The sequence below is a fragment of the Echeneis naucrates genome, chromosome 3 (assembly GCF_900963305.1).
Source record: "Echeneis naucrates chromosome 3, fEcheNa1.1, whole genome shotgun sequence".
NCBI lineage: Eukaryota > Metazoa > Chordata > Actinopteri > Carangiformes > Echeneidae > Echeneis > Echeneis naucrates.
In genome coordinates this window covers 22,100,497-22,123,017 of record NC_042513.1, presented here as the reverse complement: position 1 = coordinate 22,123,017, position 22,521 = coordinate 22,100,497, and the positions used below count along the sequence as shown (strand labels likewise).

Below are 22,521 nucleotides of genomic sequence, written 5' to 3'. Positions count from 1 at the left end.
TGCCACATATCTTCAACATGACTTTGGACACCCTTCAGTAAAGTCACTAGTTCAGTATCTGAGCCAATGTGAAATATAATCACAGACCACCATCTGTTCCTGGGTGAGAGCTTTGAATATCACCCAGAAAAGTGTTTTCATCGTTATGATTCCACAATGAAAGTAACCTTTTTGAAAATGTCATCACTTCATTTTATCATAATGGAGATTTTTGTCACCCCCCAAAAAAGGAAAGAAAAAGTGTCATAATTAACCTACATAATTAATAAATAAATGCATAATGATGTATTCATGAAGTAGGGCCAAAACATAAATTGTGCGGTCGCAGTAATCTTGACCTTTGACACGTTGCTGCCAAAATCTGAAATAAAGTCATCCTTTTGTGAACATTTCTGCCAGCTGTAGCAAAAATACCCTCCAGGCATCTCTGACATCATGTCAACGAGAATGGGCTGTACAGATGCACTTATGGATTACCAGACATGCCTCTTCAGTTATCGTTCCTCTGCACCGGCACTGATTCTAACCGACCCAGCAACAGGTCTGAGGATGTCACAAAGACACGCCGATTCGTTTAATAACAGTTATTACTTAAGTTCAGCTAATAAGCAGCTGTGTAACAGTTAGCCTGCTGCTAACGGGCCCACAGGCTTTGTTAAAGATATAACTCAATGTGCAACTCTGTCACCTCCTTACCATTAGCCCTCCAAGACACCGTAGCGGGGGAATTATCCAATATCTTTACCATCTAATAACCAATAACTTGCAGGTCAAAGGTTCAGTTGTTTCAGCCGGAGCTAATAACACATTTTGCCAACATGCCTGGAAGCAATGAACTGAGACCCCACTTGTTTACACAGTAAATATTCAACTGCTCCAACTAAAGCTATGGAACAAAATAAAATCATGAATGCACCATTTTAATGCACCTTAAAAGGCCAATAATATAGTAAAACCACAGCTGAGATACGGTCGTACATGATATGAAATTTGTGGCCCCCCGCCTCATGGACCATACTGTAAGTAGATAATACTTGTGAGTGTTTCTTGTAACTACATGGCACAAAGTGAGTCGGAGTCATGTTAACCATTACTTTGGAATTTAATATGTGGCCATTGTGACCTTTACTGGGTTATATCGAGTCTAAGGAGTTTCTCACACTAACACAATATTACGAGCACTGCCATGGATACCTGTTTCAGAGCACAATCCAATTTACCCGATGGATAAGCGTGTACTTCTAGATATGAATTGCTGCAATCTATAAGAAGGACAGTATGGTTGCCCGGATAAATAAATATATGTAGTTAAAGATAAAACGGTGAAACTAGAAGCTACACCCATCACACAGTTATTTAGTGGACCACGCTCACACACAAAGGTAATGTGTTCAAGTTACCCGACCCATCCATGTCTGTTTTCCAATATAGCCCTATATTACATTTCACATTTCACACATAGTGCTAATATTGGCCAAACACTTTGCATATTATTCAATAAGAGGGCCTTAAAAAAAGAGACTTTGAAAGCAAAGAACTAGCAAAAAAAAATGAAAAATCTCTTGCAAATGTCAAACTGTCATCTAAACCCAAAAAAAAAAAGAAAAAAAAAAGTGATATTTCGACGTGAAACTCTTCAGAGCTTATTGGGTGACGCTTTGAAAGAGAACAAATGGTCCTGCCTGTCAGAGGTCATTGTTGCTGCCTACTCTGCAGTCTCATTTCTGCGGCACCAGTTCTGCTTACACTCGTAAAGTACCGAGCTAGCCCACATTTAACTACATTTAACACCTTGGGATCGTGGTAGTGCACCCATTTCAGATTCTCTCTGGTTTATCTCCTGCTTCCCTTCCTTTCCCCAAGAACTATTTCCCTTGGCAGGAACGCTTTACTGACATGTTTTAAACACATTTTTGTTCAGGGAGTCTGTTTCATTATTTACTTGCTATGATTCACTTCTAAGCGATGATAAAAGCTTTACAGGAAAAAATGCCTGTGTACTGTTTCTCAACTAAATTTGGCTTTAATCAAAAACATATTTTGTTTTAGGTGGTTTGATGGAACAGATTTTTCACATTCAACGCAACAACATTGAGCCATTAATGGATGTATCCAAACTGTATTTACAGGATCTAAAAATAGCACGTATTGCATATACTCTATGTTTACGGATATATTTGTCCTTTGCAATTCTCTAACCAAGCCAGTTTTTTCCTTTTTATGAAAAAAGGTAAGATGAGATTGGTGTATTTCTTGGATTGATTAGATCTTTATCGTATGACATATCTGGGAGTCTCTTTTGTCCTTTTCACCTCTTCACTTATTTTACAGACTTTACAGAGAAAACGTTCGCTTTCCGGCAATGACTTTCTTTGTTCTTTGTAATATTTTTCTATATATGTATTTATTTTTTATTTTTATATTTTTTAATCTGATTCTTTTCTATGTTTCATGGCAGTCCAATCCTCTGGTCTCTGCCCTTCTGTCTCTATCCTTATCCTATTTCAATTTTTCTATCTGCCAATACACAGGCTGTGAGCCTGCCCTGGGGCATCTCCCATACTTTATAACACTACCTTCATTACCCAGCCCACTGCAGCTTGGCATAAATAAAAAAAACTCAAGATGTGGGAGGACAGAAGGAGGATGAGCAAAGTAAAGGAGGAACTATAGGAAGGGAGGGGAAAGGGTCAAAACCCACAGAATGAGTCAATTGTGGAAGAGATAGTAAGGGTAGGAGCCGAGGATGGGGATGGAACATGAGCGATGGCGCATGAGTGGGGATGAGACCGAGCAGGAGGTGCAATATACTGAAACAGACTGAAAATGTCTGAAAAAAAAGGAAAGAAAAAGAAGAGGAGCAAAGCTATAAACATCAAAGTTGGAAGTTATTGGAGAGTGGCTGGATGAAAAATGCCATCATCATAAAATAATATTAGAATTGGTCCGGCCTTATGGCGTTGATGAATACAGATGCTGCCCAGCGGGGTCTGGGCCTGGGGTGGCGGGGCGGGGGGGGGGGGGTGGCTAATTTGAACAGCCATCCTACCTGTGAGGGCGGTAAAAAAGTATTAAAGGAAATTAAATGAAAGGTTCACTGTCAGTTGTCTATTTTATAGCCCCACATTTCCATATCGTAGACGGTTCAGGTGCCAGACAGGAGATCCACTCACTAAGAATAACTACCAGCAGGGGAGTTAGCCGCGCGTTTGCCGAGCAGATATGGACCTGCTGCAACTTCAAACATGATGCATGAAAAGAATTAACCTTGCACAATGAAGTTAGAGCACATTGTCAATAATTGGCCCAGTAGATTGATGACAGCTGAGTGAAAAGGGCCCGGCTGAAATCTGATCAGCTGTATTGACTGGAGGCTATTGAAAAGACAGCTGGACATCTTAATTACTGCGACATCAGGGTAATGGCATTTTATTGCATTTGAATTGGGCATACAGGCGCCATCAACAAACCATAAGGTCATTTTGTTCACAGGAAAAGTGAAGCAAACGAGAATCACTCTCTTTAATGCCTCTCATGAAAGATCAATGGGAAAATTTCTGTGGAGCAAAAGCTGAGAAATTATACTGTCAACAAAAGCAATATATACAGTAGCTTGTAATTCTAATGAACTGATGTTGCTGTTGTTAAATCAAGGCCATGGTGGAAACCTCTATGTGTAAGATCCTTTTTGTCAAAATCAACAATGCCTGCTTTGGAGCGTTTCTATACTCGCATTATGTTAAGTGATTCTCCTGTGCATCGAAATAGACGTGTTGCAGTATTAGAACACCGCCATTTGCAATAGAGGCTTCGATTGCACATTACTTTATAAAATGTTTCCACACCAACACGTCCCTCTTTCAGCACCCTTTCCTTTATGATTGGCTGCGTCCCGCCTACGTTGTCAGCATCACAGGTACCATGAACCGCTTGATTTATCCTTCAGTCCGGCGCGATGGTTATTTTCCTTGAGAAAAATATCAGTGTGCTGCAGCGGCCAGAGATAAGGTCAAGATAATTTCAAGCCTGCATCATGTTGTATAACCTTCATAGAGATGAGAGCGTCAATAAATAAGGGATGAAAAAACAAAGGGGAAAGGGGAAAAACGCATTTTAGATAAAGCCGGCAGAACAGCGGGGGAGAGAGGAGTGGGCTTATCTCCTCACGGTCTGCAGGACTTTATAACCAAACCATACTTCACCCTGTGCTTATGGTGGTCTTCCAACCAAAACACTCCAGTCTGTCTGCTATAGGTGACTCACTTCACCACAACGTTGTGCAAAATAAGTGGTAATTGGTAAACTTTATATACTGTTCCGCTGTTCTTTTATTTATTTATTTAGTGACTATTGTTATATCCTGTTTTTCTAATGTCACTTGCTTTTCTTTTGGCTATTTTAGGATATATTTTTATCTTATTGTTCTATATTGCTGTACGTCTACTTGTACGTCGCCTCATCAATATCTGACAGTCAGGCTGTTTGACTGGTAGAACAGTTTTCTTATCTTATCTACATGCAGAAAAATGATACAGAAGCTGTACATTACATGGATGAGAAGTTGGTGCACTGTCGCAAAAAAAACAAAAACAAACAAATATCTTTCCTCGGGTCAGTTTGTACGTCTGAAGCTGCTGAGTGACGGTTACAGCGTCACTGGTGCTAAACCATATTTTGGCATTGCCTATAATAATTCTGCAGTTTTATTCTACATTATACTGGATTTCTGTTTCCTGTTTCACCTCTCCTTCATTCGTCCTCCCTTCCACATCGTACCCGTGTCTGTGTCAAACACGCTCTGTGGTATGTGTAGCAAAGCCTCCAAACATCTCTGCTTTTAAAAGTCCTAACTGTGTAGTCCCTTAGCGCATGGGGGTGGGAACATAGGTGACCCCAAACTGTCATGGAAACCCATGTCACATGTTATCAGTGACTCACCATATTCACCCACCAGGAACCCGGGGTGAGGAAACTGGAAGGAGGTCTTCACCGGGAAGTGCGTGTAGTCTGTGCATGCATGCATACATTATCACTTAAACTCATTCTTTCAAAACCTCATATTTTTACACACATCTATGGAGGGATGTAAACACACACACACACACTTGGAAATGGCTTGATCGTATAAAATGTTGAAAAAGGAAATATGACTTTAGACAAAAGAGAAAACCTCTACGGGAATGGATTATTTCAGGATGTGAAATATTCCCTCTTGCATGCCACAGAGATCGTTGATCATGTAAATTATTTAGATTAAATCGAACTCTGCCACTTTAAAGACCAGCGTGTAGGGTATACTGGAATATAACGGGGAAGCTGCTGACTGTAACCAACTGAATGTCTACGGTCCCGATTCCCTCTTTTCCAGCATTTCGAAGTACCACGAAAGCACAATTTTGAGATCCTTATACAATTATGCATCAGTGAAAACATGCCTTTGCCTTTCTGCCAATAGAGCCCCCTAAATTATACGGTATGGCCCTTTGAGGAGAAATTGCAGTGTTGGTGGAGATGAACAAATAAAACTCTTAAAGGACTTCACCAACTGTGGTTACAATTTCTTAATGAATTTCTTAAGTGCTATTAAGAGAGGCTGTTAAAGCAGCCTAAAAATACCTTAAATTTGGGTCAGTTAATATCTGCTCAGTAATATGACACAACTACATGGTGCCTGAAATTTGGAGGAATGAGGTCCCATTGTGACAGCGTAATTGTAACATGTCATATTAAGCATATGTCTGGAAAGCAATGGCAGACTGATGGTGGTTTGTGCTCATCGCTTCCATCTGCTCTTCCATCTGTCTCAAGCAACACAAATGATTTGCAAGCGAACTATAAAACATCCAGTCATGTTAAGTGGGGATCTTTGATAGGGCCGTGTTAAAACAACCTAATCAATGCTGAGTGTGTTCCCAATTCCACACCAGCTTTAGGACAAATTCACATCTCCAGCTTCCGCTTTAGCAATGTCTTTATGGCTTTTTTTTTTTAATCTGATACTTCCATGTTTGGAAAACGCTGCGGTGCCAACTAGGCCTGACAATGCAATGTGTGATAACATTGTTAAATATTGCAATGAGATATGAGGCTTGTTAATGTTGAAATGTGCATAAAGAGTTCAGGGGAGATCGAGGGTTAAATAGGGCCAGGGCTCAGCTCCAGGATATAATCGCAAACTGGTTCTTCTTTTTCCTTGATTTCATCAAAAGCAGCACAGTTTGTAAGCTGCTGCTGCCTCACACCTTAAAGAGTAAGAAGAAGTTGGGAAAACAGAAGACGAAGCGACCATACTCTTAGGTTCTGATTACTGCCTTAAAACAAACAAAAAAAAAAAAAAAAAAATTTGTTTATATTGTGTCATTTAATTGTGTCAATTAAATTTTGTAAACTATCGGCAAGTGCACCCCTGGCACCCCTGAGACAGAGCTCCCCCATATGCCAAATTCCAAATGCACCGGTAAACGTCATTCAAAAAAAGATTGACTAAATGGCACAGACTTCAGTCAATAAGTTGGCAAGTCATTTCCCTCGTCGTCTCACACTCCTGCTCATGCTGCTGCTGGAGTAGTAGCTAGTTTTTAATAGTTCACGATTAGCTTCATGGTGGTGCTGCTGTGCTTGTGTGAAATGAATCCTAATGGATGGAGCAGGTGAAAATATGTGTCTTCTATGTGCAATAAAACCTAAACCGAGACTTGGACTCCGGGGCTGTAAATTGAAGACAAAGTGGAAGTGCTTTAAACTTTCATTCTGTTAGCCAACAGGGGGCGACTCAACAGGTTGCAAAAATAAGTCTCTTTCTATAGAAGCATTTTTTTAAAAATGACCCGACTTGTCACTTGATTTATTATTTGCTCAGTAAACATTTTCCTAGCGAGCTTATGGCCTCAATGGTTAGTTCCAAATCTCATTTGATAAAGCACGATGTTCATTTTATAAATTACAGACCACAGAGCAGGGGATTAGGGCGTGTTTATTGTGTGACTGATAACCAGCTGTCTGACAATCAGGTCAGTCCCACCTCTCACTCCTCATCAGCTCCACTCCCTTCTCCTCCATGCATTGGTTCGCTGGGGGTTGGGACGTGATGGATGTCTGGCAATGATACATTTAGTTTCCTCAGTTTCACCTTTATTTCCAGCTCTCACAATCCTACAGCTCTGTCTTTACTCAAGTCCTGCTCCTACAACAACTCACCCCGCTCTCTCTGCTCTCCACCAGAGAATGCATTTGTCTGTTCGTTAGGCAACGCAGATCTTTCATGATATTCCCTGTCCCAACAAAACAGTCAGGGTTGCTGCCTACAGTCTTTGGGAATCGTCCTGAAGAAAGCCGCCATGCTGGCCTGCTGCAGAGCAAAGATCTCTGTGCAGATGACACAATGCTGAGAGTCACCCTCATCCCTCAATCTCCCCTCAGCGGCTCTCTTTGCTCATCTTCATGTATGCCAGCCCTCCTCCTCTACGGGGATCCCTTCAGCCTCTCCAGTCACCGTCATCACAGAGGGGGTGCGGAGAAAACCTGTCATGCAATGGCTGCAGGCCCGAGTGGCCCCAGTATGCTTAAAATGTGCACCATGTGCGATGTTTAAGCTCATATTCAGCCTGAGCCTGGGCCAGATGGTCACCCCTGCCAGGGAGAAAACCTCATGCCCGGTTCCTGAACCTGAGAGGAATTACCCGAGCACGGATAACGTCTACAGACCGGTGGCTCTGACCTCACATGTTATGAAGTCACTAGAGGAGATCATACTGAGGCACCTCCGCACAGTTGTCGAGCCAACATTGGAGCCCCTGCAGTTCACCTATCAGCTCCGTACTGGAGTGCAGGATGCAATCATCTGTCGGCTGCATAGTGTTTATTCTTACCTGGAGGACGCGGGCAGATTTTAATACCACAGGACCTTTGGCGCTCTGCAATGAGCTCCTGGACATGCAGATGGGCGCTCCACTGTTGGCTTGGATTAGTCTCACAGGTCGCCCCCAGTGTGCGAGGCTACAGAGGAAACAAAGGAACTGTCCAGGCCATCAGTGGAATAGAGGTGGACATTGGAGACTCTGGAAATACCTGGGTGTATGTGCATTGACAATAATCTAACACAGATGCTGTGTACAGGCCTGTTCTTTCTCTGGTGACCCCGATCCTTTATTCTCTGCAAAACCATGCTGGAGATTTTCTACAACTAGGTGGTTAAGTGTCTTCTAAGGTGCTGAGCGACAAATAGTAACAGACTCAAACTTATTATGTAAGATAATTCTGTCCAGGCAGACTTCACCTTCACTTGTCCATTGTAAACATCTGAATGCTTTTCTCGCTGAATGTGAAATAATAGATTTACGACATTATGGCCATCTGTAATCTGTGAGGAGAAAAAAAAAAAAAAAGGAGAGTCCCGGGCTGAAAATCTGAAAGAAGCTGGCAAAAAATGACAAAAAGCTGCACATATGGCAATAACTGGCCACCAAGCAAAGCAAAGCTAACAATATCAACTAGCACCCCGAAAAGAAAAAGAAAAAACAAAACAACACAATCAGCAGCAAGCAGGAGTAAGTCTAAATGGTTACGAGCAGGAACAGGCAGGCAGACATACAGACAGATGGATGGACAGAGGGCTGGATGAATGATCACCCCTAAAACGTTACGCCTCAGGTCCCTGCATGTGAACGGGGATCAGACACTGCCACAAAACTCATCGACACAAGAGCAGTTATTTTCTCGAAACAGCAGATACTTCAAAATTCATGATAACACTACAGCACAGTGAACACATTTGTCAAAACTGCTGCCTTTGCCCGACAGATTCGCCCAGAAGCCAATACAAACAGTTCACCTTAATATTTTTACCAGGAGCTAGTGCCACTATTAGCACTTTTTCTATCGCAGTTTATGGAGGAAATGGCAGAAAGCTAATTACAGCAGTGTCGGCCTAACTGTCACAGGCTGTTTTTTAAGCTGCTTGACCCGCCATGCACCCGAAACCTGTCAGAGGGGAATCAATACACTTCAATACAGACAAGAGTGACATACAACCGGATGCAGTTACAATAAAGGGCATCTTAAAACAGTGTCTGTCAATATTTAAATGTCTGAAAGACGCTTTTGTTTGTTCACATTTGACGTTTAAGGATAACAACGTATTGCCACTTGCTGCCTTCAATATCATGTTTACTACTCCAGCTGCGTCCTCTAAGATAAACAGACCAATTAATCCACTCCAACAGAATCACAAAGAGAGAATTATCCAAAGCGTTCTTAAAGTCCGAAAAAAAAAAAAAAAACCTGCCAATGTGGGGAGGCCACCAGAGAGAGAGAGAGAGAGAGAGAGAGAGAGAGAGAGAGAGACTTCCCTTCTGGTGATAATTTCTTCCTGAGGCCGTCCTGTGTGACTTATTGTTGGTTAATTGTCCCAGCTCAGTGGTCCTCCAGGGAAACCGAATGACCTCTCACAATGGAAAGGTTAGAGAGTGAGCAGGAGAGAAGGCATAATTATTAAATAATGCACCAAGCAAGATGGCAGGATGATGTTTGAGGGATTGCTGCAGATGTGCCGGGTAATAGGAGATAACGTCGAACAAAAAAAATTAAATACTAAATCACATTCTGGTACCTGCAGCGTTTAATGGACTAAAATAAAACCATTCGGTGATATTATGAACTTAGACTTCCTTTGAGTTGATGTGATTTGATCCCTTTTAGATAGACAAGCATAACAAGGGAAGGAGTTTTAAAAAGGACGGAATACCTTTAGAGGATTGACTTATAGCAGCTCCATAATGGAAATTAGTGCAATTTGTAAGAATAGCTTAATGTGAGTAGCATACTTTATGCTCTTTTTTTTTTTTTTTTACAATTTTATGCTGTGAGAATTAATGACTTCAAAAGACTAAAATTATGACTGTAATTATATAACACCAACCCCCCAACCCGGAAACAGATAAGCAGTAGATGAATGAATCAATAATAAAAAAAACTACTAGCAGACAAAATGTGTATGTTTTAATAGCAGAACATGATCCAAAGTGTCATTTCACTTTAACAATTTCACATATAAAACCTCTCAACCTCCTGATGTAGGCGTATTACTGATGAATTATCTTTCTCTGTATCTGTCCATCCCATCTTTTTCCAACTCTTGGCTCATTTAAAAGCCCATTTGCTAAGCGTCGATACTTTTTTTTTTTTTTTTTTTAAATACTGGTTTATAAATGGATTCACTGCTTTGTATGCAATCAGACTGAAATAGCGATTGTTCAGTGTAATCTGCTACGTAAAAGTTGGGAAAAAAAAAAATTAACAAAGTTTTAGTTTGAAGGTTAATTATTATCACACATCTGCTTTTTTATGTGAATATTTCTATCTTTAATATGAAAAACCGTAATACTAATGTGATTCAAGGAGCATCTCACAGAAGGAACCTTTTGAGGTTTTAAAAGCACAGAGGATTTATATTTCTTTATATCTTCTTCACTTTGGTGATCAAAAGAATTGTGGGGTACATTTAAGTGTTGAAGCGTATTTGGTTTGATCTAAGTCTCTTGGACACACAGAAGACAATCTCTGTAGATATGGCCTTCTTGTCTCAGTTCCTCTATCAGGGATAGTGCACACTTTTTCAGTGTGCTGCCGACCCCCCCCCCCCTTTTCTACAGCTGTACGCTCACACACAGTGTCTTCTGGCAAGGGAAAAATAATTAGGCCAGAGTGGCTGTCTGAAGCATAAAGATCCATTAGTAACACATCTTACACTTTGCAGGCTGTCTGTACAAGGGTAACAGGGGAGGAACGAGCGGAGCAAATAGAAACTGCCAAGCCCTTCAAGGAAGAAGCTCCCACTACCAGTGTCCATGTATGTTGTTTTCTTGTGTCGCGCACATTTTCGTTTCTCACCGCACATTCAACAAATGATCATGGAAGGTAATTATTTTGAGGAAAGATGAACTGAATCAGGGAGCATATTAGGGGCGCTATGCTAAAAAAGGACGAAACAAACAAAATATCAGCATCGGTGATATTAGTGATTAAAATTGGACAAAGAAGCAGAGCAGCATCTTAACACACTAGAAAATTTGGTTAAATCTACCGTCTTGTTAAAAGTAATGGAAGGTTTTTGAGAAGGATCTGCACAACGGAATAATATCCTGCTACTTGATTAAGCGTTTCATAATGAAGATTACATTTACAATGGAGGGACATTTTTACTAACCCATTTTGAATGAATTTTATGGAATGATGTGGAAATAACAACTAACCAACCTGACGTCACAGGAAAGATTAATAAAGCAAATTCATTAAAGAAAACACTCATATGGGCACCAAGCTAGCAAAAAAAAACCAAAACAAAACAAAACACCACACCACAATACACATTCACAGTATTGTCACGGTAGCACGATAACAAAGCCAATACTTTCGCACACAAAGCTGTGATGCATTACATGTGGCACACCTTGTGTTGTGAACTGCCAACATAATAGAAATAAATGAAATGGGAACACATTAAGGAGATCGCCCATGCAGCTTGATTCACACTGTTTAAATCCACATATTGTAATGTGAATTTAAAACATAAAATCTGTTGGGCAATGATAAAGTATATGTTGTCTACACTCAATCTTTCCTGTTAGTCTCAGTTCATCATTTGACCCAACACCTTGCAAAATCAATCCACCCACAAAGCACGAGCGCATGACTGCATGCATGCACAGACACAGACAGTACACACAGATGCAACATGAAACAAAATGCATAGTTTTTAAAAGAAACACACCCAAGAGAGCTTTGGCCCCCTGAGGACTGACTTTAACTCCAAGGTCAGTGAGCTTCCATTTGGGATTTATACCAAAGCAAAGGCCTAATTAATTAGGCCTAATATGAGACAGCGGCTGGATTGTTGGCTCCCTTCCTCGTAGGAGGTACAATGCGATGCACCAGAGGCTATTTCAGGTGAAGGAAAAAGTATGTTTCACGCCTCACTTTAGTCAGCAGGCTCGCCGTAATCTTTTTCAGCCATACCCCCAAACACATGGTAACGCCACATTTCCACAGAGAAACGTCACTGGAGCATTACGGGGGGTGGAGTGCAAACACGGCTGATAAGAAATGCAATGCAGTCGCACAAACCTGTTGGCATGAGCCCTTCGTGACCTCACCCTTATTTGTGCAGTGATTTTAGCATTTTTGCTTTTGTCCCGTTTTACTCCCAGAGGAATAATTAATTTCTGTATTCTGTGAAATTGACGGAATCCCTTTTTATTAACATGACACATCTGGTTGAAAAGAAAATTTCACAATAAAATAAATATGTTGTGTGCAACAGAGCAACGAATGGAATCTAATACAGCTGCTGAAGTATTTCTGAGCATTACACTGATGCTATTTGACAGCCTGTGTACTGAGGAGACAAATCGTATGTGCTTCATGACCTATAGCAAATTTTTCTTTTTGGTTTGCATCTTTTTTGTTTTGAATGCTCTTCAGACTTTCTGTTTTTTCTGTTGCATGTTGAAACAACTAAGGCACTAACTTCTAACAGGAATAAGTAGCTCATGAAAAATAATGTGTGTCAGATTTAGCATTCTACACCAGTGAGTTTAAAACAACATGTAAAAGGAGGATATTTGGATTATCCACCTTATTCTTTTTAATCTGCTTCTTTCATGGCTCTCCATACTGTATGCTGGATTCGCAGGCACTGGACCGTGCAGACACAAGAGGCCAAAAAAAGTAAATAATTAGCTTCCCCTTAAAGCTGGGAAGGACCTTAAAGCTGAATACTGCGGGGGAACAAAAACTCTCTCCCTCGCTTTCATTCAAAAGACTTTAAATACCCCCAAAAATGAACTCAATCAAAAATATGTATTCATGAGGAGCAGGACAATGATCATCTCACCTTTTAGTACTTCACTGCCTTCTCATATTTATGGAATATCTTCTGCCTGGTCTGCCAAAAAAAATAATAATAACATGCACTGTCGGACTAAATTTGATTTGATAGAAAGAGAGATGCATTATTTTTCTATGGCATTAGTCTGATTTGCATGCACACTCTCACACTCACACACACGCACGCACACGCACACACACACACACCACACACACACACTCACACACACACAGCAACAGATTTTTTTCCTGAAAAAGACATTGAAAAACTGTGTTCATTCACAAACGCACATTAGCACAAGGCACATACAAGTATACAGAAACGTGCACATTCAAGATCATCCATTAAGCCAAGCCTATTCATCTGAAAGACACCGTGTGAATATATGTGGTTGGTAATGAAATCCACCTTAGTATCCCATCGTATCGGTTCTCCAGTGAATATGACGATATGATGATAATGTGGTAGCAGTGGAGGTGATAATAATCGTATTCCCCTCCATACAAAGATCAAAGGAGACTTCAGGGTTGCCAGGCAGGCCCCTTACGGTGCAGGTATATTTTCCTTCATACTGTGACTCAAATTATTTCATTTGCATATTTGACTGGAGGTGAGATAGTGGTAATGAGACTCTTTTAGAAGCACAGAAAGAGCAAGAACATGAGCAGTAGGCCCTTCCATCAATGGGCATATTCTTCCAGTTAATATTTAGTAAAGACCACACAGGTCTCCTATGGATGTTATTATTTCAACTTCTCTTATTAATTGAGATATTCAGTTATTCATGTTCATGTAAATATATAATATGAGCTTCTTGAAGGAATCAAGGTAACTGGATTGAGACAAACTTAAGGTTAGTAATATTTAGTATTAGTCAGGGCCTGCTCAGAAATGCATACAGTAAAATTTATTAAATACATTTGTGTGTGTCTGTGTTGTGTTTCATTCTGTACAGTAATATTAGACATAATGGCAGAACATTTCTATGATGTGAAATATTCATTAAGAATGACTTTGGATGGTGTTTGTGTTGTTGAACATTCATATCATGTGACTCTGCACCTTCTGGCCAAATTATAGTAACAGTGAGCACTATTTGTGTATAGAAAACAAGCGTAACCAGCAACTTCAATACCTCTTATCCGTTTCTGGGTCGCGGAGGGTGCTGGAGCCAATCCCAGCTCGCACTGGGTGAGGGCGGGGTCACCCTGGACAGGTCGCAAGTCCATCACAGGGCCGACACACAGAGACAGACAGAGACCAATTCGGACAGTTTAAACAAGATGTCTTTGGACGGTGGGAGGAAACCCACACAGGCACGGGAAGAACATGCAAACTCCACACAGAAAGGCCCCAGAAAGGCCAGGAATCGAACCTGCGACCTTATTGTGGGGCAACAGCGCTAACCACCATGCCACAATGCTGCATGCAGAGGTGTGTTCAGCTATAAATTCCTATTGGAGCTAGTGAAAAATTGCTCTAAATTGTCCGTAGGTCTGCGTGTGAGTGGATGTCTGTCTCTGTGTGTTGGCCCTGCGATGGCCCAGCGACCTGTCCAGGGTGACCCCACCCTCACCCAACGTGAGCTGGGATTGTCTCCAACACACCCCGCAAACCAGAAACACCTCTGCATGCACATATACACTCACATGCACCCAGACAGAAACACACACACACACACACACACACACACAACACAGTTATTTCAGGAGTGGCATAAAAGAACATGATGTCATAGCAGAGCAGAGCAGCCAGATAAAACAAGGGATATGGCTCAAGGCAAGCGTCAGTGCACTTTATCTCACATATAAAAGTGAAAAATTGCTGCGTTCTCTCTTTATGGATGGGACTTGTTTGTCTTAATGCTTAACATAACTTCACTTTATTCATACAGTGTGCACCCTGACAAGGGACACGTACACCAAGTCAAATTCTAACTGACCAAAACTAAAAACAAAGCTGAAAATGTACATCTCGCGTCTTTTTTGGATGAATCTCTTCGGCTCTACACTATCAACAAACAGCCCTTAACAGTAATTCAATTTATGTAGATCATAAAAGTTTATTACATTTTTTTTTTTTTTTTTTAACATCCACTGACATGAGCAACTTTCCTTAAAAACAACCGGCATTTCCTCCAGCAGCAGTTTATCTCTAATAGTATAAAACAGTTTGCAGTGCTGACAACTGAACTAACAAAACAAAGGCTGCTTACAGGAGCAGGAGGGGGCCATTAGCAACACCTTTGCCTGTCCTGACATCGTCTGTGTCTTTCACTGTTTTTATTTCAAGACAATACTGATTTCATGCCAAATGAAATAACCCTCTAACAACGGCCACATTCACTGTTACCTGCTGCCATCACGACAATTTATTGCACACACTGCACACCAAAAACAACCAGAGCCTTCATTATGACAAGTCACAATGCCGATAGTGGAAAGGGCCTTTCCATTCATGGTCATGAATAGAAATGGTTGCTAAGATGACTGATGAGTAACAGGTCTTTCAAAGTAACATAGAAGTTATGCAAAAAAAAGGAGAATAGAAGAATTGTTGAAGTACACAAGGCCCACGGTCACATCAGAATTTCTTTGGACTTCAAGGCAGAAATCCCACATGTTTTATTTTCTTTCGGCCAATGCCTGAGAGTATCTGAATTACAATGAATTCAGCTTAATCTGGTACATTTCAAATGTACTTGCTCTTTGTGCAGCAGACCAAATCAAATCATTGAACAGAAAAGTAGGGGGGGAAAAAAACAAACCAAAAACGAACGAACAAATAAAATATGTATCAAAATACATCTCTTTTATAACCATCCAGCATGGAAAGAATGGCCATTCCCTCAGAGAACGGCAGAATAAGGATGCCGAGGGAGTAAATCCAACAAAAGAAACAGACGCTATAGAGACTGAGGCTGAATGGTGGAGAAAACAAAGAGGCAAAAGAATTCACAAAGAGGGATGCACAAACAGAGTAGTAAGAATAAGAATAGATATCGGAAGTTTAAAGGTGCCACAGCGATGATGATCGAACAGGAAAAAAAAGTTCCGCTCAGTCACTCACCCTTTAACTTCAGCCTCTATCCTACTTGTGTAGGTGCCACTTCCTTCGCCTGTTTAAATTACCGAAAATTGATTTCTGTCCAAGTTTAAGTGCAGCCGGTGCTGAATGTGTTAATGCGTGTGTGTACAGTGCCACTGCCTGTTGCCTCTGCTGTAGCCTGGACTGGTGTCACCCTGAAGCTCCAGGCCTGTGTTGTGACAGAAGACTCTGGCCAACAGGGACAGACTAAATGCCACGCAGCCTGCTGTTTATGGGTGTGAAGTTGTGTGCGCATGTTTGTGTATCTGTGTTTTCGTGTGCGTGCTCCCCATTGTCAAAGACACCATTTCTAAAGCACTTGTATGACTGCACTGTGGCCATTTTTAAAGCCCCAGTCCAGGAAAAATAGATTATATGTTCTTTTGTTGACTCCCACAGCCAGTGACAGTTCGGGTGATGTGGAAGCACTTGTGTACATTTGGAGATTCATGGTCTTATAGAGCACTGACTTATACCGTCATTACTGACAATGTGACAGGAGGTTAGTGCTGGTTTCTTTGAAGCAGGCACTAGAAGTGGAGCCCTATTTTTAACCAGCTGGATTTTCTCTGGCACATCAAATTTTCGGGTTAACAAATACACTGCAAAAATATGAGATGGCTTTTTTTGGAGATCATCTTCGCTGAAATGTTCACATATTTTTGATTAATTTGCGCACCAGCTAGAAACAGGAACACGTTTGTTGTTTTAACTGTTAATATCCACTTTCCAACTGTATGTAACCCAATAACAATTACCAAAATTAAAAACTACTAACTATTATGATCAGCAGCTGGAATTTCAGCCATATCTCCCCTGTGTTGGAAATGTAACAAAAAAAAAAAAAAAAAAAAATCACTTGGATATTGTGAAATCTTCACATTCAACAAAAGCCATTTGCATTTTTATTAATGCCAAGATTTTTCTTTGGAATTTGGATGAAGCCAGAGTTTTGTGTAGGTGGTTTAGGTTGGTTGATTTTGAGCCAAACGTTTTCACAAAACCGAGGGGAAAAAAAAAAAAGTGATAATAATTAACCTTATAAAAAAAAAAAAATCCTGCAAAAGAATCAGCATCAGGAATATAATCATCTTAATCCTTAACAGTCAGAACATTTCCATGAATATGATCAGCGTTATCATTATCATCATCATCATCATCCCCCCCAACATTTTTCCACTTACCTTGTTCTGTCCTGAAGAGAGTAATCTCTTTATCCACAGAGAAGATTTGATGTTGATCTAAGCAACTTTTCTTTTTTATCCATCAAGCATTTTTCCTGATCCATGCCAAAGTATCATCGGTTGGGTTTCTGAACCAAGTCCATCCCATCAGTAGAGGTTATTTAAAGTTAAACCCCGCAAGCTCACTGTCCCACTGCCTCCGTGGTTCGGGTGCCAGGTCACTGGTCTGCTGGTTGATTCAGGTGACCCCCATGTGAGGACGGTCAACAGAGAAGTTGAACAGAAGATGTGTGTTTGCAGTGATGGCGGATGTCTGGATTAAGTGTTGCTGAGTGGAAAGCATCAGTAAGGCCACTCTGAGTGGCAAGGTTGCCGTTTGTGTTTTTCAGTGGAATTGGAGAATGGAAGATTGGACCGGGACAAATGGTTTCGCCTGTGTGTGGTCATTATGTGCAGGGACTTTATAATTACTCAGCCCAAACTGCTCTAAGTAAATTAATACGGAAAGCACGCTGGTAGACATCAGCCATTCTGTACTTAACTGATTTATTCAATCTAGTCCTGCTTAATAAGTAAAGACACACCGAATAAGTTACTGACTTCCAAGCTAGTGTTTTCATAAAAAGGTGAGAGTGTAAAGAATGAGAAAGAGAGAGGGGAAGAGCTCGCTGTGTGATAATGTGGAAAAAAAAAAAATGGAGGCAGGTAGAGAGAATAAAATGAAAAAGTTGTGAATAAAGAGAGAAGTTGGCAGGATGCTGCCAGTATGTAGAGGTATAGGAGTGACTTGTTGCTGCGTGTGTCTTCTCTTCAAAGCAGAATATGAAATGTGTCTTTGCTTCTGATTCTGAAATCCTCCACTCATTTTCTCTGCTGTTGTTTCACTCTCCATCTGTCATTCCCTCTCTTCTCCTCATCGTCTCCAACTGCTCCTCTTGCTACACACACTACAGTTTAATTGTTAGTTTATTTTTGCATGCTTTTGCACATATTTGAGCGTGCATGCATGCTGGACGGTGTAGCCATATTAGTGTGCATCTTCATGCGTGTAGACGCAAAACACTCGCGTGTGTTAGATGTTAATGATGAAGATGATGAAGAGCAGGCATCTGTGTGTGCATGCATGCCATGAGGCGTTCGTGTGATTGTTTGAAAGTGAAGTTAAAGCTCCATGCAGGGCAGACGACCTACAGCCAGACACTGCTGTGTTTGTTTGAGCCTCACAACTGAGAGGAGAAAGATCCTCGCTGACTCACTTCAGCTGCCCACACACAGACACACACAGGCAGAAAAATACACTGCTTCGCGAGGCATCAGTGTGTGCAGGCAGGGCAGAAAGCAAGACAGAGGGATGGGAAACAGAAGATGAGAGGGCAACATTAGCAAAGGATAAATGATGGAAGGAGGAAGAGCAGCGGGTAGAAAGTTGACAAAGTGTGATTGACAGAAACAGAGCAGGAGAGACAAAATGCTTGTTCCCCGTTCAGGTAAGAGCACGTTCTGCCCTCTAATCCAATAACTGGTCTGTTGGATGCATCCAAATTGAAAAACATCTGAATGCATCTACTTTACCGCGCATCTCTTTTAATCCCATTTTTTCATCTCCCTTTCTTCATATTTTTTTTTTTTTGCTCATCTGCTCAACTTCCTTACACTTGCGTGCTTCTTCTCCTCTACCCCAACACTAAAATAAAATCTATTCAGCCGCTATCGAACACCATTATTCTCATTTTCTTTTCTTCTTGTACTCGTTGTTCATTTTGTCCTGAGACAGTCAAGGAAAATATTTAGGTAAGAACAATCTGGCTCCCGCATCTAATGGACAAAATTCAGATTAGCATTCAAATATGTCACAGCTGGGGAACGCAGAAATCTGCCGGCACATGCATCCGCTATATACCCGCAGACAGCAGCTGTGACAGACAGCTCTTTGTCTACAGTTACTAAGTTACTAGCTAAGTCCTATTAGCAGCATTTAGCACAGCCACTTACAACCTGTATTCATTAAAAATCTACTTTAAAAAGCAACACGCAGCTCATACAGGAGAAGGTGGGAGTCTGTTTCCTGTAGTTTTCTAGACATGTAACGGACTTCTAAGAATTCCAACAAGTGGCTGACCTCAAGTCCTCTCCGTCTCTGAAACGTTTCATTGACATATCCATCTGAAGAAAACAAGCGCATCGATCTGCCTTCATACGACTGAACTCGGAGCAACGTCTCTCTGAGAGGACCTGTGAATGGCTAAAGTCTAAAGCAGGTGTCAACATGTAGTTTGATCTCCAACCTTTTTGCCAACCGATGCCATGAAATGACCGCCCACCTCACGAGCCTTGAATCTTGCCAGGAAATTGTCGTTTCTTTCAAAACATTTCGCCCTGTGCAGACCTGCGTGGTCTGCATGCGCCATCGGTGTAGAGAAACTCAGCGAACAACCTGTGGCATGTCCTGTTGGTTTTTGATGGAACTTTTTGGAGCCTGCAGTTGGAGCTCACCACCGACTGCTGTTTTGTCAGTTTTAAGAGCCAGATTAGCCAAATTTTGGCAACACAGCCAGAAACAGAAACAGCGTAGGGTGATGATTTTACACAATGGCTTATTATTGACAATGCGCAAAATGTCTCTGTATGGTTTGGAAAGTATAAACCTACGTAGATCATGTGCTATGGCAGTGACAAACAGTATCAACTGAAATGCATTATTATTATATTATTATTTGCATTATCAGGGCCAGTTAGTATTTGAGTTGATCAGGTGGCTAATGGCATAAGATAAAGGAACCTGCATTTTCTTTCCCCATTCTTTGACTTTTCCCCGTAATTTTATACCTCCCTGCTGTTCACACGTTCTTTTGGAACACCTGAATAGTAAGCCGTGGTTGTTGCTGCCTGTTTGCTTCCTCTGCCTTTTCCTACCTCTCTGCTTCCAACTCCTCTTTCCTTACTCTCCCATCCGTCGCCCTTTTCTCTGTTCTTGGTAGTCCAGGCTAATTGTTACATCGTTCCACCACTAAAGTCACCCTGCACAGGAAGCATGGCTGATCACCACCAGGCGTAACGCAGCGAAATTGAACAAGCATCGGCTATCAGAGCTGGTTAGCTTCACGGAGCTCCTGTCACAGCTGCACTCACAACGCAACCTGTTTACTACCCAGGCCTCTGCAATTACCAGCTCCCCAGCAGGAACTAAGCTATAGCATCTGGGGAGAGCGAAGACTATCAGCGGGGAGGGAGGAGGAAGGAAGGAGTGAGGCAGGGTGAGCCCTGTTGAAGCAGGGTGGTGGTTAAGTGACAAATCCTACGGGAGATGCATTAGGGGAAGCACTGGGGAGTACATGTGTGGATGTGTGTGCACGTGTACACTTGAGACAGCGATTTGCGGTGAGACTAGATACTAAAGGAGCAGTGGCAGGATGCAGTGCTGTGCACCGGAAACAAAGACAAGCAGGTAAAATTGAAAAAGAGGATATGGATATTAAGTGCGTGGTGCCTTTGGAAAATCTGCCTTTTTTCTATTGGTCTATAAACAGAGCATTAAAATGATTAAATCAATGAAGGGCGCAACTGTTTCTGTAATAAAAACATGTGACAGATGGATTTTAGGGTGCTAGGAGTGAAAACTATACAATAGTATTGATGTGTCGGGGGGGGGGGGTATAGTTGCATGTGAACCAACCCGGCGCCGTGACCTGGCCCCTGACTCACAGGGACAGTGGGGCAGTGAAACAAGCAGCAGCACGGGGCCCCTACAACACAACACTGCTTCTCAACTGTCACACTTAGCATCAGATTCAGCAGGTTCAATCTGAACCTGCTGTCCTTACAGAGTTAGAACAGCACACATGAATCATCATTCGTTCACTGAAGTTAACTCTATTGACCCAATTATGCTCCACTACCCTAAAGAAATTAAATAAAACTGACTCAGAAGAAAACATTTTGAAAGCACTCAAACAAAAAACGGTGATAGAACCGATGCCAAGGACAGCAAACGGTGCCGTCTCTCAAGGCCATTTAATGTTACTTCAGTTGCACAAATAATGGTGACACTTTTCTTGCATTATATTTCACACCTTTTGTCTTACGTCCTCCCACAATGTCAGTAAACATTATTTCTAATTCGATTCTGCAATTCTACATAAAACCAGAGGTTCAAATTCATCATCATGAACTGTCACTCAGAAAAACTAAAGGCGCCTGAAAATTATTGGCGTCAGACATAAAAGCGCCAAAGACGTGATTTAATGCCATTTTGTATCAAAAATAATGAGAATGTCAGTGTGTGCTTGTGACCCCCATCTACCCCCATCTCCTTATAACAGGGGGGACATGGATTAGTTGAGAAACATTTGTTTAGGGAGCCCGTACTGCCTGGACTAACTGTTTTAAACTCAGGATATATCCCACAGATTTCACTTTTTTCCAGAAGTATCTGACAAGAAAAGATTGTTTTCCTCCAGTTTACGGTGGAGCACACACACTAAACCCACATTATTGTTTAAGCAAAATGTGCTTTCACACAACGATATTAGTTTTTAATGTATTGTACCCTCTTATCCATATCCCTCCCTAATACTAATACTGCAATTCTATTTGATCCATCATCTTTCCCCCATAATCCCCCAAGTATGCTTTTCATCATCTCCACCGTAAGTCATCAGATACTCCTGGAAGCCATTCCCACCTGAAATCTCATCATCCGTCCAATCTGTCTTTCATCTTTCCTCCTCTCCCCATCTTGGTCTTCTCTAAAGTGGGAATGGCTCTCGTGAAAGTCTGATGTGGTCTTGAAGTGGAAGGAGTTTTTTTTATTTTTTTTTTTTTTCCCCCTCAGCCTTTTTTCCTGCCCACTTACATTGCACATCTACGCGGATGGACTTGATGGCAGCCACCCCCACCCCGTTGTCAGCTTTGCAGTAGTAGCGACCCCCCTGCACCCTCTGGATTCCCTCGATGCGCAGCGTCTCGTTGTAGATGGATGTTTCTTGGAACTTATCCGACGCACTTCCTGCCGTCTTTGTCCACCGTACCTTTTGTGAGGAAGGGAGAGAGAAAGAACTGTCAAAATGTAAGAAAGAAAAAAAAAAAAAAAAAAAAAAAGAGAAGCTTAGGAAAAGAAGGGACAAAAGGCTAAGAAACCACTCTGACATTTGGTTTTCACAAAATGTCACAATTACTATGAGCAAAAAGCCTGCTGACATCTCTCTGTCTATGCATGCTACACATACCAAAAAATAAATGGGCATGTAAATAAGATGCAGTTGTGCTTGAGGGACAGGCAGCTCTTCATTCTTGAGTAAAGAGGAAAAAAAAACAAAAACATCTGGAGTCATTGTTCGCTGTGATTGCATATTCTGAATTTGTTTTTGT

The 22,521-nt window shown here is 41.4% G+C and overlaps 1 protein-coding gene across 1 annotated transcript in view; it reads right to left on the bottom strand.

The window, feature by feature from the left end:
* mdga1 (MAM domain containing glycosylphosphatidylinositol anchor 1) overlaps positions 1–22,521 on the bottom strand; it is a 95,860-nt gene that overhangs the window by 58,153 nt on the left and 15,186 nt on the right. Inside the window, exon 3 of the mRNA XM_029498574.1 lies at positions 22,007–22,181. Within this exon, the coding sequence (XP_029354434.1) occupies positions 22,007–22,181 (175 nt within the window). The remainder of the gene's footprint in view (positions 1–22,006; positions 22,182–22,521) is intronic.